The sequence below is a fragment of the Spea bombifrons genome, chromosome 11 (genome assembly GCF_027358695.1).
Source record: "Spea bombifrons isolate aSpeBom1 chromosome 11, aSpeBom1.2.pri, whole genome shotgun sequence".
Classification (NCBI taxonomy): domain Eukaryota; kingdom Metazoa; phylum Chordata; class Amphibia; order Anura; family Pelobatidae; genus Spea; species Spea bombifrons.
Window position 1 is genome coordinate 28606273 of NC_071097.1, and position 17044 is coordinate 28623316.

General features: G+C 36.8%; 1 protein-coding gene across 2 annotated transcripts in view; it reads right to left on the reverse strand.

Moving 5' to 3' along the window:
• Positions 1 to 14741: 14741 nt before the first annotated feature.
• Positions 14742 to 17044, reverse strand: part of ZMAT4 (zinc finger matrin-type 4) — a 129338-nt gene continuing 127035 nt past the window's right edge. For both annotated transcript variants that reach the window (XM_053450051.1, XM_053450050.1), the window contains 2 exons: positions 16788 to 16918; positions 14742 to 15136 (listed from right to left, as the gene is read on the reverse strand). In XM_053450051.1, the coding sequence (XP_053306026.1) occupies positions 15009 to 15136; positions 16788 to 16918 (259 nt within the window). In that variant the 3' untranslated portion in view covers positions 14742 to 15008. The remainder of the gene's footprint in view (positions 15137 to 16787; positions 16919 to 17044) is intronic.

The window sequence follows — 17044 nt, forward strand, 5'->3', positions numbered from 1 at the left end:
GCGTGTTCTACGCAGTACCAGAAAGAATGTAAATGATTCATCCAGACTTTCCAAAATGACAATGCATTTCAATTTATTAAGATATGGTTTATAAATATAGCCAAATTAACTAAAGCATACTTTTATTTGCAGAAGCAGCATAACTGAGGAATCTCAAGGGTTTTACACAAATCTCAGATTGAATGAGCAAATTCTGCATCTGACCATTTTATATTCAAATTTGTTTTAATGATCCAAAACTGGTGCTTTTCACATTATTATATTGCATTTGAAATAGACTGGATACAGCTGACTTAATTATACAAATATAATTTAAAAGTAATGTTTTATGAGGACTGTTATCAGAAGCTTTTGGTTGCCGCATTTATGAAGTCATTACGACAGAATCTTTGGAATGGACCGTGTAAGGGTTAATGTAAGGACCAGCTTGTTCCCCAGTATGAACATTGGGTAGCAATTTTTTATTAAACACTGTATCAAAGTAGGGAACAAATGTATTGCAGAGGGCCAGAGATAAGGGCGCACAATTGACTTGATGAGCCAAGTAACCTTTTCAAAATTCAGTACAAAAAGTAAATTAATATCGTAACCATTTTGTCTCCAGTAAGATCATGCGCACGTCCCAGACTAGCGAATAAATGGCCGTTCCAGCAAGTAACAGGTTAATAGTTTTACTTTTGGTTGGGGGTCTAATGCTAAATGCATTATTCATAAACTTGCATTATCTCCATGACTACAAACCACAGGAGATAATAAAAAGCAAATGACTCAAACCATATACAATAATAAAAAATAACACGGAAATTGATGTCAGGAGCTTTTACTAATCTTTTGGTAAAAAGCAATCTCCTGCGAGACTAGAGGTTATTATCTTGTGGTTGTACGTTCTATTCTGTACGCCATGTATTTGGTACTCTTTGTCAGATCAATGTAATTTTAGAAAAGACATGAAAACAACAACGGGATTAGCGTGTAATGCTTGTCGACAGAATCTTGTTGATTATGGGTAGATTGATGAAGAAAAAAAGAAAAAAAATGAGAACTGTAATTTTAATGTAATTACAGCGGTTTTAGGTATGTTTTCGGTATCAATATTTGAAAGGTATTTAAGCGTATATAAGGACGCACTGTTTCTGGGTTGTGTTATAATGCGTAAAACTGCCGCTGAAGCAGATCAAGATGTTGACACGTATTTTCTCGGTTCAGTCGTGTTACGGTTCCATATGTGACTTGAAAATCCGCATCTGGCTTTTTCAGTAAATCTCTCGTTCTGTTCCATTAAGAAAGTTTAATCCACTTGGCACTAAATGAAGTATTTCGCTGATAAGCACTAAATATGAATACCTAATTTTTAGACCATGCATATGTTTAATGGCTTAGTAAAACGAGCTACTATAGAACACCCAGAGAAAGTATTTCATATCGAGAGCGTGCAGCTTGGTATTAGTCTATCGCTTCACGGAGCATAATTCCTTTCTGGATACATTAAAAAAATAAGTTAATGTACATTGAAGAGGGGCACTATTTTAGATTATTCTTATTACTAAATAATTTATCAATATCGAAACAATCAAACACAAAACGACCTCTTTCGGTTCATTTCTAAGCTCCTGAAAGATATATTTGGTATATATATGTTTTCAGTGTTGGGGTTTTAAATGGGCACCCAACTAGGTCTTCATAATATAAATCATATACATAAGGAAATATATTTCTTATTGTGTTATTTTGACAAATGAATGATGGATGCCCAGCGAGGAAATGAATAATCATACAAGTCTGTTTCATCTTCTTTATTATCTGTATTATTCCTGGAACAGGATTCTGTAGCGATTACCACCCCAAAGAGTTCCAGGCATTAAATTACCTTTCTTTAATGGCTGCCAATAAACTGTTCCTTGAGATGTATACAGTCAGAAGATTTGATATTGTCTGGTACAATCTTTTTATTATCTGGTTACATTTTTTTGTTTTATTGAGTTTCATAGAAAAAAAAAGAAAAACATAAACAAAAAACTAATGGTACATACGTGTATCCAAATTAATCAATAAATATATATTCACATATTGCCATACATATGAAATATAACAAGTATCCTAGTATATCTAAATTTCAAAAAGGAAAAGAAGAGAGAAAAAAAAGAATCTTATTTTCTATTCATTAAACTATCTTGAAACTATAAGAAACACTTTCCAAAGACCTGCGCAAATGTTATAGAAATTCTAAACATTCCATGCTGATATGATTATAATATTATTAACCCCTTAAGGACAATGGGTGGTCCCAAAACCCACTGAAAACAATGCATTTTGAGCCCGTACATGTACGGGCTTTGTCATTAAGGGGTTGAAGTTAAAATGCAACTCCAGTCAACCTTCAACATACTCTGCCTTTCATACCCATGAGGCTTTTAGTAAAGTTCAGAAAAATATTTGAGTTGAGTTAGAGAACAGCACCTAATCATTAAAATTGCAGTAAAGGACAACATTGGCGAAGATGTGCGTAGGGCAAGTGGCATAATGGTATGGCCCATTGACACAGCAAAGACCCCATAAAAGCATATTGGCCATAAATGATTCGGATTGTTTTTCCATTTAGTTTTTGAATGACAAATTTCTTGCACATTTCTTCTCTTTCTTCACAGGTCCATCTGCATTGTTCTGGCCACAAAAGGGGGCCCCGCGATGACAGCGTCTCCCCAATCCTCCAATAAGGGGAGAGGACGGCTGTGGTGCCTGATCGCCCGATAGAACTGCCGCCCCAATGGAAGTGCGGCCCTAGGCCGAGGCGAGAATATGCCACTGACCTTATATCAGCAAAACTGAATATCAAAGAGTTAAACTAACTAATAAATACACATTGCCAGAATGTAACCATCTTCGAATCTCTGGTGTATCTCTAATCTGGTGTCATCTCAATGAAATACTCATTACCGGGGCTGGGAAGTTGTCGATGGAAAAATGTACAATGTAACAAGGGAGTCAATGACAAAGAAAACAGATAATGCCCAGTCAGTCCTAAGAGTAATTCCTAATACCCAGGTCACTTGGCTAGTATGTGTCTACACCCTACTGTTCCAGTTCAAATCGTCTCATTACGTGCCGCCGTGCACAGAGTAATGAAACAGAAGTAATTCACAGAGCTTACAATTTAATGCTGTATTGTGAGCAGTCACCCGAGAAGAGTGTATTAGTGACACGCGTGTACAAAATCAGAGCGAGAGGTCCATGGTAAGAGACATAGAAGAGACAATCTGAGCTTCTTCTCTCAGGCCTTCTGCTGTCAGTTTGATTAAGCATACATGGGCACCGGTTCACTAATTAATATTTAATTGTCCTTGAAGACAGTCATCTAGTTCTTCCTAACCCTACTAGGCCGTTGCAGAGTTAGTGTTGGCTTTTTTATCGTTTTGGAATTCTGCCAAAATACTGCATTTTTTTTTAATAATCACAAAATCCCCTTTGAAGAACTTCTGTGAAAAGGGAATTAGTCACGGAACCGGTGCTTAACATTGTGGAAGAAGTCCATTAAAAAAGGCATTATGCTAGCACAATTTCAAGGAATTATACACTCCAAACGTGCTGGATTTACAGCCATTGTAGAAAAACCTGACGTCTCATTTGAATTTTGTTTCATTTATGATTTGGAAAGTTTTTGGCAACTATGATAGCACAAAGCTTAGACACTATTTAGAATTAAGCTCCATGTCCCAAACACGGCCAGATTATTATTATTTCAGCTATCAGGGAAGTGATTGCTTCGTCTGTACTACCAGATCATCTGTGCATGCGCGTGCAATGATATGCGCTGGTTTTTTTAAACTGTTCTTTAACTTCAACCCCCATGATCCTATGAACCTTAATACTTGTTTATTGGAACAAATTGTAAATTTAGCCACATAGTACGGCTTTATTAATACGTGAGATAAAGGAGAATAAAAACCCAAATATGCATTGCTATGTTTCAAAAAAAGGAATGTTCCACACTTTTATTTTATGGGGGAGGGGATGGCGCTTTACCTAGATTTTTTTATTTGAGTTTGTGACGTGATTGATAATCATTCATACAACATTTATGCATGAATTATTGGGATATTTAGGGATTTTGGCTCTCCCAATACATTAATATCCAGCAAACAAGGAGAGAAGGACAAAAGGGTTTGTGTCTCAAGGAGGGACTGTCCAACTTAAAGAGGGACGTGCTTGATTTGCACCAGAGCCAGTCTCTGAGCACATTACTTTTGTGCGTTCATGTAAATAAAAATATATATTTTTTACATTTTATAATAGAGATCTGCTATAAATGCTTCTCTTTTTCCATACATGAAAAGCTATATGTTTCCGGTCCATCTGAAGGCGCTCTGCGCTCTCTGTTTTTCTACGGCTTCCAGTTGCCTTGCGCACAAACCCATTACCCATTCACCGGGGAGGCTTCATTTCTTCCGATCAGGTTATTAAACAGATTTTAATAGCGTGTCACGTTGTAAATTCCGCTTTGCAATAACCGCCACAATTTGGAAACAGAATCTTCATACTTGATAGACAAGGCAGGGAAATGATCAAGCTGCTAACCGAGCATGGCAGCCAATATAACGCAAAATAGCCAAATACAGCATCACCGGCAGCAAACGACATTACTGGTGACAGCTATTTTCTGACCAAAACTAATTCTCTGCTGTAAACCCTTTTCAAAGGCACGTCATTTTTAATAATAATAAAAATAAAATTAAAAAAAGAAAAAACACCGGTAGCTTGAAATGCTCCATGGATCTCCTGATTTATGTGTTTTATATGAATCTGTCGTCTACAGATTATGTTTAAAGCCATATGACCAGGAGTTGTTACCCATTTGCCACCAGGGATCAATAAGGTATATACTGCTATTTAATTACTTAGAGTTTAGATCCCAGTTTTGAGCAGTACAAGACTATCCCATCTTTATTGGGACTACAAGCAGCTATTGATGCTGTGATGGCAACAAAACATTGCAGCCTTTCAGTTTTCTCACCCCATATCATGAGCTGCAATGATGAAAAAAGGTTAAATACTTGATTTGTTAAAAATGATTAATGTCATGGTATATTTTTTTATGTTGCATAGGTGTAAGAGCTCCTTTAAGGCCCAGTGCTTTTAGTTATCCCCCGGGACCCCATTGAAGAATCTAATTAACCCCTTCTATTATACAGAGTTTTATGGAAAGGTTTTAAAACAACTTTCAATAGAATTCAAAAGATAAATATACGCTGCGTCAGTCACCTCTTAAGTCTACCAGCCCACGGCTAGTCGCCGTGATGGAAAACAATCGTATTACAGATTCACAGCACATCTCTATTATTTATGTCTAGTGCTTCGTGAACGCACCCAATGCAATACGTATTGGAACCATAATTAAGATGTAGTACGAGCGACATGGAGACAGAAACATTGAGTGATGTTAATTAACTACTTGTGGGTGGATGTGAATGAAACATAGCGCTCGTTATGTGTCAGAGTCCACATATGTTATTTAGACATCTGCTTGCCAAATATTGAAATAGCTGAAGTGCAACAGTTACCTACCAAGAAATGGCTTAATACCCCGACTACAGGGGTGACTAAATGACTGCTTTGCAGAGCATTGCACATCTTCATCTGGACTTTCTGTATTCTGCTGGATTAATCACAGAAGATGGCAAGCTGGCCAAGCCATGGCAGGAACCAAGCTAGAGCTCCGATATGTAATGATCTGTGCAGGCAACTATTATGATCTTCCACCTGGAGTATAGCTTCTGGTCCAACTTATCCTCTCCCCCGTCCCACTTAGCAGTGTTTGAAGTTTAAAAGGAACCCAATCCATGGAAAAAGTCATTTAAACAAAACTTTACATTAATAAAAAATCTGTGGTTTTGTTTTCTATGTTTGAGCGATGTCCATGGAATTTTGAAGGAACATCATGTCAATGTTTTTGAGATAGACAGTCTCTGTAGGTACCGTTAGTCTCCATTGTTATGACAGTCCCCTTAATCAAAATATCCATGTTACTCTGCAAAAAAAAGTCTTACGAAATTGTGATTCTCAGAATAATACAATTTGTCAGAACTTTGAACGAATGTTCCTTTTATACAGATGTTTGTGTCCTTTCCCACTATAGCTATTGTAACCAAGGCTACCAAAGTAATTTGTTCCTTCTGCACATGTTCTTCAAGGCAAACTACCTGAATGGCCGGCTCTATTTGCTATATGAGTGCTTTTCCTATCAGATAGAATGAGAATAGTTAACTACGCCAGCCTAGATAGAAATGTCTGTATCTATGACATTAATAAAGAATAATGAATTCTTCAGATGTTAGAATGGTTGGGGAGAGATTACAGTTTCAGTCAACATTGGCTGAAATTCGCTAGCAGAAATGATATTAGTCCCTTATTAATTCCATAATTCAGGACCGACTCGCTTAATGTGGTGGTTTGCTGTTTTGAATGATAAGTTATGGAATTCAATCTTAGCACCAGAAATTGGCTTCTACATTTCCACTAATAAAATAGGGTAATTTTAATATGTTTATAAAATATGAAGTCATATGTTGTGCTTTTATTTGCAAATCTAATTGCGGAGAATGTAGTAAAATGTGTTGGTTTTATTAGAAAATGGTGAAGGGTAAGTGAGTTGTAGGAAAAATGTAACTGCGTGTCTGCACCAACTTAACGTGACAATCTAATGTCCCCTGCAACCTCACCAGCAAAGAATGCATACTAAAGCTTTCATTCATTGAACCTGTAAACAAAATAAAAACACTTACCTTTAGGAGAAGCTGCAGCGTCCAAGCTGCAAGGGAACATTTCCTCTGTGGTCCCATCACCACGCTACTGATTGGCTGCTTAAAAAAATAAATTGGATCACTTTCTGCACATGAGGGTTTCATAAAATACTTGCCAAGCCAGCAATGGAGCTGACTGGAGATACTGTAAGTACATCGCATGGGTGGGTGCAGGTAGCAGGAGATGTCCAAACTCATTGCCATCGAGTCAAAGTGCAGGATGGATAGGGACCACTCAGCTGTCATATGGATTAAAGGGTCTATTTAACTACAGGGGGGTCAGGCACACAACATCAGGGTAAATGCCAACCGACATCAGTAGGAACACCCACTGGCCCCATGCTGCAACCCCAAAAAGTTCCCAGGTGTGCCCATTATGTGCTGCCATTGATTACATTGATGGGATTAGGTGTAATTTTAGGGATCCACCTGTACAAGTACAATATTCTTGGATGAGGTTTTACTAACACCACTCTAAATCCTAATACTCTAACTCTTACAGTTTGATAAGAACCATAGAATTCATAGCTCAACAGATGTAAACAATTTAAGTAAAGAACGTAAACATGCATGGGATAGGCATAAAGATAAGTCCAAGGACTGGTTAAGGTTTGAGTCTTTACTCAACAGGCAGAGTAGACGGCTCTTATCTGCCACCCAATTCTATGTTTCTAAAGCGATTGTTATAATTTGTCACCATAAGGCTTACTTCGTTACTGCAAAGAATGGTGGCCAACAGAGTGATTATACTGTTAACAAAATATGTCATCGAAATGGGTGACCGGTACATGAGAATTCCACACACAGAATGTTAAGTTATGAGAGATCAATAGAACATCCAACATGTAGCTTGCGTTTTTATCCTGCATGGAAATGCTGCGGTTATTTGATTTTGTATGATTTTGTCACACGGACAGCAGGTCGTATCCTCAACGGCAGTTCAATTTACATTTTAAATAAGGTTTCTTTGCCCTGCCATACTCCACAGGTGTCTCTACACGACCAAGTCTTTTCCTGGTGTTTTTCTACCGTACCGGTATATGATACTGCAGATAAATGTATTATTCTCATTATAATTGGGAAAGAGAAGTTATTAAGCAATAGAGAACACAGCTGCATAGGCCGACAGCTGTTCTGCCCTGATTTATCTGCCCGGGCTCCCTAAGAGCGCTCACAGTAAGGAAACTGATGAAACTCGATTATGGAATGCCCTTAGTTGAACTAATGATAGTATCGGGAAAGGGGATAATATTTTCGAATAGCATAAGCATTAGAAAAGAAGAGCATAAGCAAGAGCCGACAGAATTACTATAGTGTTGGTACCAATCATTTTTTAACAAGATATCTTTTCCTACAACAGACTTTGTTAGTCTTCAGCTAGGACAAGTTCGCAAGGCAGTTTGCATAATATAGCAATATATGCAGTGTCGTGGTGATTATTCCTCCTCATTAATTTATTCCACCCCTTTGATGGAAGCCGATATGTCTTGGCAGCTTCAGAACCTGGGAGCGAGAGGAAGGGAGGTGAGCGCGGGGCAGGCCAATCAATCATTACGCAATTACATGGGCAGACTAGATGGGCCGAATGGTTCTTATCTGCCGTCAAGTTTTATGTTTCTGTGTGTAATTAGGCACAAGGAGGTAAAGCACGAGGTATAAGGAGAACAAAGATTCCCTAATAAAAATATCTTCACAATGATAATAATGTTTGAAAAATAAATGACATCCCTTTCATGAAGGTATATTTAAAGATTCGTGACTATTTAAGAAGACGACCATACAACGTGATTGGTTTTATTTAAGGTAGCACTTATAGGGGAACTGCTGTGCCTAAATTCTTTTAAAGAAGGAATTAATTATGTAATGCTTTACCTTAAACCCTCAAATCATTATTTTTTACTTACTTGACTCTTTCACCTACCCTTGATCCTCTTGCATTCTCCAGCCTTTCCTTGCCCAGCACAGTTCTGTTTAATAAGCGCAGAAGCCCTAAGTGTATTCTTTCTGGCTGTCTCCAGCCTTGCTCTGTGATCGCCCCATCATGTTGTTCATTGTGCTTTCATTTATCCTGATTATCTATGCATGAACTAAAGGGCTGCAGAGGTTATTATCAATTACAGTGACCCGTAACTTACCATAATTAAATACATTTCCAAGGTCACCGACCTGCGCTCAACATTGAACTCCATTGAATTTAAAACGGACTCAATTAGCTAGGGTTGTGCATCGACTGTAAATGTTTTGCTAGATTTTTGTTATTTTTCTGGAAGCACCATTAAAACTGTGCTTTCCAATTTTGTGATGAGAGCTGTTGTTTAGAAGTTGGAGGTACAGATTTTAATATAATTAAATTATGGATCTATATCAATAGAACTTTTAGGACAGAATAAGCGAGACACAAGACCCTTTGTGTGCTGCAATGGACTTGTGGTCCTCCTGTTGAACATTAGTGCTTTATAAAAAAAAAAAAAAAAAAAAAAAAAAAAAAAAAAAAAAAAGGGAGATTTTGGGGCATATTCTTAATCTTACCGACTTCCAAGTAGATGTCTCATGCAAGAAGGGCTAAACCAAGCCTCTGTAATGCATAGTTAAACCCATGTTTAATGAACTATGCATTATTCAGGGTCAGCTTAGCCCTAATTGTAGGAAAAAGCTTGAAAAGGCAGACCCTTTATAATGCATTTGAGTTCTTTGCCACAAAAAGAGTTAATAAGTTTGTTGGGGATAACATAACATATTGCCAATGGTGTAAGAAAATAAAATGAAAACATGGAGGAGGTGATATTAACGTAAGAGTCCGCTAATGTACCAGGCCTTGAAATATTACTTTGATTAAACTGGTAGCTGCTAGAAAACACTTATGAGCTTTGGAGGGTACGAGAAGAAGACAGATGGTCAATCAATTTTCCTTCACGTTCTGTCATTGTGATGTTTTTATGCACTGCGCTCGTTCACTCTAAAAAATGTAGCCCTGAAATTTTAGCTGATGCAGACAAGCAGTATAAGGTTAGAAGTTTATTTGATGTCTGGTGGAATCACGGTGTACGTTCTAAGGAGGGCTATATATTTCCTCTGTAAAACGTGAAACTCCTTTGTTCTCCAACCCTTATTTGTAGAGACATTCCATTTTCCCCATCAATTTCACATTGTCATGAAAAGGTACTGCCACATGTCCCAAACCCCTGATATCGGTATAAAGGACAGTTGCCTGGGTAGAATGTAAAAGAAAAGTCGATTTTTTAAAAGATAAGTCAACCATGTATAACAAATGTCTACACTTTCACTGCTGACCATCACATGAAGTCCTCATGAAACCTCCTCATTTATTTTATTTATTGCTTTCTAATGTGTTTAACTGCTCACTTCTATGGTCTACAGGCTGGTAACGACCCAAGGCCAACATCACTCCTAACTGTGAGTCACATTACAATGGTTGTATCCTTACTAATACAAGACAGAACTTGGTAAGCACCAGCTACCTAGGTTATCTAGCATGGCTGACCTACTACTCAACTCTACTTCCCCCACCCCACCGATATAATACCTTTCATAATGAATACAGAAAGGTGCAGTTCAGTCCATGTTCTGTTGGGATTTGAATACTGATTTTCTTATAGATAAGAGAAGTATTCTTTGGCTAAATGGACATACGATGACTTTTTTTTCATGCTCTGGAGTTTAAAGTAAGCGGTAGCATAAAATGAAATCCTTCCTTATTGTCTGTAGACTAGAACACCCAAAGCCTGTTATGGGTAAGAATAACTACTTCATTAGTGTAAAAGCCGCTGCTAAAACAGGTGTATTGATTTAAAGTAAGAAAGCAAGAAAAAACAGTAAATGTTGGGCAGTTTTAACGTCCTTTTGAGCAAGCAACTTTCACAGAATCCTGCAATTTGTGACCTCCATTGTTAGCCCTCTGGGTATGAGGGACATTTGGAGAATAAGTGAAAATCCAAGACCTATGATGTCATGCAGCTGTAAAAAAAAGTATTCCTAGATGGGCCAGTTTGTTTAATATCTGATGGGGAGCAGTTTTTGTTCTACCTACTCTATGCCTCTTTCAAGTTCTAAATAGGACTAAAGCTAGGATCTTATATAACTATAGGCAACTTTGATGACCCTGCATAATGCATAGTTCTTGAAACCCATCTAACCTATTCAACTATACATTATGCAGGGCCTTCTGAATTATTTCTGCATGAAGAGCTCACTGTACTTCATTCACAATGCATTGTGAAGCCATGGAGTGGAAATATGTATCTCAAAAGCAATCGGTTTGGTGAACAAACGGCTCTGGCTTTTTACTCCTTTCTTCCCATGAAAAGATTCTCAGCTTTTTTACTAAATCGTGAATAATACATGATATGAGTAGTGATAAAAATGTAATAAATCATGCAACCATGTAGATGACAAGTTTGATAAAACCAAAACCTTGTAGGTGTCCACCTAGTTCTAAATCATTGTTGCAATCACTGCTAAAATACACGTTACCCCATCAAAGTCCTTTAATCACTGATATATTAAGTGTCTCATTGGTGACTGACATTGGAATCATGAGATTTATAATAAGCAAGATGTTACTGCAGCTAGGTTCCTTACATACTGTCTGGGAACACAGTCTGTTCATTTATTTGCTGCGGTATCTGAGACAATTTTTTCACCCAAGTGAAATTTGGGTATTTTTGGGTATTGTCTCTACTGCATTTCCGACAGGCCTTTCCATCTACCACTAGCCATATTCTTTTGAGAAAAGAAAAAAGATACTTATGTTTTAGGTTCCATTGGGTTATGGGAATCCTAGCAGGTCGTTAGATAAAACACCAGCTCTGGAGGAATAACATATACCGGTAGATATTTTACTGAATGCGCAAATACGATATCCAGCCAAAGGGCCAAATTCATCCTATTTCCAACTTCAAAACGATTCTCATATATTATGCAGGACTGCAAAACGCGACAAGTTATCAAACACAGTGCCATTAAAAATACAACCGTAAGCGTTAAAAGTTGATGTTTTGAAGTCTTTATTTGTTGTCAGTTGGTTAGCACATACATTTGTGTTCACAGATACCCAAAAGCAATAAGGGGCACAGAAAATGGACAGCAATAGGCACTACCAGCTGCAAATTATAACACAAAGAAAAGTGTAACGAAATCTACAATAAGGGATGGCAATTACTATCATGCCTGCTTTGTGGAGTTCAACTCTCATCATTCTCAGCAAAGAAAGCATAAAGTTGCAGCAGTCACCTAGCCATCACTACAACATGATATGTCAAGTGTGATCAAGTAATAGAATGTGTGATTTATAGACAAACACAATAAATCCACGCAGTTTTACTTCTAAGTGAATTCAGTAAAATTATTTGCATGGAGCAGCTTCCTAAATCCTAGCGATAAAATACTGGCATCGAAAGCAATCTGCAAAACATTTCGGCTTCTAAATGGCTAATGTAGAGTCAACACTTGCTATAGCGCTTCTTCATTTTTACTCCTTTTTTTTATAGCTGCAAAGTTCATGATTTTTATTTTTAATATTATCCTTTTATGCTGTATTTGTTCCCAATCTCTCAAGTTCTCACGTTAAAGATTTTTTGGTGCAATCGTTGATCGGCCAAAAAATGATTTGTTGTAGTAACCCTTTCTTGGTTAATGGTTCAGAATTCCATCTAAATGAATACATCGATTGAGTTGCATTATACATGATAGTACCAGTAAAAAAGTAGTAATTCTATTAAGCTATTACGTCGCATTTTGTGCTGGAGAGCTGAAAATTCCCTGCATAGTTTATTTTTATTTGTACAAGAATAATTTTTGATGTAAATTAAATACCTGGATTAGTATCCTATCCACAGGAAGGTGAAAGGCATTATTACATAACAATTTACATACAATACACACCTGAATGAAACCTGTCGAGTCCACCTAAGTGAATTAATCTCTCTCAATCTATTGCTATATTCAAAGGAAATGCTTTGTGACTGTAAGTCAATACCGCAAACGTGGGTGGAATGATGTGAAAAAGATTACCGGAACAGGCAAGACTTTAACTCCTATAAATTTATAAATGAGTAATCAATAAATATAATCTTATATTATCTAAATAGATTTACCAGATCACAAGACAGAGTTCTCTAGGGGAAGTTATTTGATTGAATTCTTTGTTTTTTGGTACAATATTACATAATATCTGGTTTTATAGTGTTCATGGTTTAGTTGTACAAACGAGGGGGTTTCTGGAGTTTCACCCCTTTACTGTTCTTCCAGCGGATGAGCAGAGAGACACCAGAAGAAAAAAAACATAGAATTCACCACATCCATCATTTTTTCCAGGACATGTAGACAATTCGCATGTTACCGACCAGTTCATGTAAAATGCTTCCCTACAGTGTGATTGGTGGAAAAAATGACCAATGCGGTCACCCTACTCCACTTTTCTGTCTTTGGAGATCAGTACAACTATACATTTTTGGTATAACGTAATGATTGATCCATCATGGGTCGGTATTTCTGAAATGTATGAAATCATATATGCATGCATCGTCATGATATAAGAGGATTTTCATTTCTAGTAAACATTTATCAATAAAGGGAAGATAATTCATACCCTTTGATACAAATTAGTCTATCACCTTAATGTTACATTTCTCTTGATGGCCTTTAACCCTTTTGGAGGCAAAGGGGGCATGCAACAGAAAGTAGATCAATGTTGTATGTGTATATATATATATATATATATATATATATATATATATATATATATATATATATATATATACATATATTTGCGTGACAATGTATTTTTTTCACATAACTGATGAACATGTAAGCAGATGTGTCGTATGACCCATTCTCGGGGTAATTGTTTTAACCCCATTCTATCTCATGCAGAGCTTCAGAAATGTGTTCTGATAACATACATGAATATATTTCAATGCTCTGCAGTAAACTGGTAACATACACCAGTGATTATTACACTGCACGTCTTGGAGCCGTGGACATGATAAGCACTAATAATACAGACGCAAATAATATTTCATTAATATTCATCAATACTTTCTTAATAAATATCATCTGATCCCCCCTTAACCGCATAAATGCAAAGTTATTTTTCGAGAACAATCCCTCTGTAGTTTTAAAAGCGACTACATACATATGTTATCCTCGGTTATAACACTGCGCTTATTAAATCCCTTCCGTTTCAATGTCTTACATCCTTATACTTGTTATTTTTAGATACATAGATGTAGTTAGAATGTCAGCGCTGATAAGTGACTCCTATAAGATTTTCTGTTTATCTGACCCAAAATGTCAGGGAACGTCGAGATGAGTTAAGATCTGGATACGTTTGTATATCGGCATAATGTTTCATTCCAAAATATTTCCCGATATCCCAATCCTGCAAAAAAACACACGTAGCCATATAAAATATCACACTTTCTGCCTGGGTCTATAATCTCCTGACACTGTTTTTGGTTTCAAGCTCCACCAAAAATGTTACCTTTTCTAAATCCACAGGGAGTAGAGTAAATATGGCGGATTTGCTTGTGTAATATAATGTCAGATGCAGACAAGGGAATAATGTACCCGTCTAGTGTCCTGCGTGTGTTAAATTAACTTCAAACCGTCCGACGCTAATCCAAAAATCCATGAGGGATGTAACACACAGTTTGCCCAAGTGAAATCAGATTTACCTTTGGCTTTTTACTGATTTAGTCTTAAATTAGCATCAAAGGTCAAGCAAGAAATCTATTGATAATCTGTCCAGCCATCTTTATTTTTTGACCTCTCAGCTGCCAAAGTGTATTTTCCATTTATCTAATTCAGATTAAGTGTCTACAATGAATCTTTTATCAGCGTGGAAAATGTATTATATTTTATCCAGATTAGGGAAGAAACCTTTTTTTCACACATGTGAAATTGCATGTTCCAATTACAGATTTTAAACTATTCAATGTCCCATTTTTTCATTTGAAGATGAATATTTTTTGGAGCCACATAATCCAATAGAATCCTTCAAACACAAAGATCATGTTGTAGTCACGAGAGATGTTTCTCTTCAATGGAAACCGAAAATCAAATTGTATATTTCAAGATGATTCCATGCTCATTTTTTTTCCAGTATTTCCAAGTGATATCTTAAAAAATATAAGCCCTTTCTTGTGCTGTACTTAATAAAAACAAGTCTGAGTGTTACGCAGAAAAGCTGACAAGTCAGCACGAGTCAGCACAAAATGTGGCTTCTTCTTCGACCATCATGGAAAAGAAAGTGCTTTCTGGTGAACACTCTGTCATCTGCGGTGGACTGAGGGAGCTCCTTCCGCTGTCATTGTCCTTTCCTGCTAAAAGAAAAAAAGGTGCATTAAAAACTATTATTCATGATCAATGCAGTTTCAATCTTCTGGTACACTTTCAATCTTCTGGCAGGGAACAGTTGTCTTGTATTCTTGCAAACCTCATAAAGGGGCAGTGTTTTTTGCATGGCTATGATAAATGGTTGATAAAGGATATATTGCAAAATCCTATAAAAGCTAAAATGTGGAGGAACTTGTAGGAACTCTTGGAAACTTGTGGATATCAGGGGAGTCACCATTTGCAAACTGTCCCAAGATGACTTTCAGGTAATTTAACGGGACTTCCTAACACATTAGATATCATATCATGTCATTGGTTTTAGCAGTTTAAAAATATATTTAAAAACTGGGGTCGGACTCCATTAAATTATGAAACACAGCAGAACCTTTGGGCTTTCTTTGCAATGACCTTGTTAAGAGCTGCACAACTCCTGTCCTCAAGGTCTACAAGCAGGCTGCGTCATTTGGATATCACATCTTAAGCACAGTTATCTAAATTAAACATTTATTAATTTACTTGTTTTCAGGAAAGAAGACAGAATTCCTGGCCTGTTTGTAGCCCTCAGGCACTGGAGTTGTGCAGCCCCGATTGAGTTAATTGGTACATAAACGAGTTTTGCTTTGAAATGTATTGGCCATTAACGGAACCTGTGGAAAATCACATTTACACGCGCCTCAACACTTTGCACAGAATGCAGTGTAAGAACTTATTGAATTGGGTTAATTGGTATCGGCAAAATATTAACATAAATCCATTCTTGATTACTGATATTCTGGTTTTTGTATTGATTTAGGTTACTGATCTTTTGATTGAAAAATCCAGTCAACCGCACGGCAAACTAATCTAACGTAATCCTGGATTAAATTCCCAATAGGATCGAGGCACAAGCCAAAGTCAGGTCATCCAATCACAACGCAAGGAATTCAAGGATTAGAAGGGACTGTACTATAAGTAGGGTATATCGGCATACTTGCACTTGGCTGAATAGCAAAAAGTCAGCTCAAGCTGCTGTAATATATTAAGTTCGTATTAAATAATGTTTAATAATAACAAAAAAAAAACATTTTAACATATTTGTCCTTTACCTTTATTCAGTTATTTTCCTGCAAATTTCTAATGGAAAATGAATACTGCCACCCTGAACTGATAAATTGAGATTTTACAGGTATGATTACAAAGTTGCCAGTCTACACGTGAACTCTTCTAGCTCAAACGAGATATGAGACCACAGCCAACATGCCTGGTTTTAAAATGAATATTATAAGTGAGGGAAGGGTTAATCTTAGTATAGATCCACCTAGTCTTCAAGTCATATCAGTGAACCAGGTATACGGATACTGACATTGGAATGCAGTAGGTTAAACCCCAAATCCTACATAGTTGGTGTAACTTGTGGTCCTGGGTTTGGAACCTCTGACCTACATGAAGTAAAGGTCTTATTTTTGTTGTAAGTAAGGTTTAAGACAAACAAAGGGTAAGTGATATAGAGAAAGATGAAATATTATAGTAAAGAAGCCAGAGCTGGACGTATATCAAGTTCATGGTGATGATAAAACTTGAGTAATTACTCTAGCCTGTAATCATCTAAAATGTGCCGCAGATAACATAAAACAAGAAACAAAATACTTTGATATTTACCATCCTTTGTCATTCTCTCTTGTGTGTTATTTTTTGTGTAAAAGTTGCTCCTTCGTTGCATCTGAGCATCAGCAGAATTCGGTAGAATACTTGGCTCGTAAGACTTGGCTCCTTCTGTACTGTTATTGGCACTTGGAGAGAAAAAAATACATTTAATTGGTTTTCTAAAAACAGAAATGATTACAGGTAATGAAGTGATTAAACCCTACATATTACAGATACCTATATTCAGTGCATTGTTAGGTTTCCTATAATAT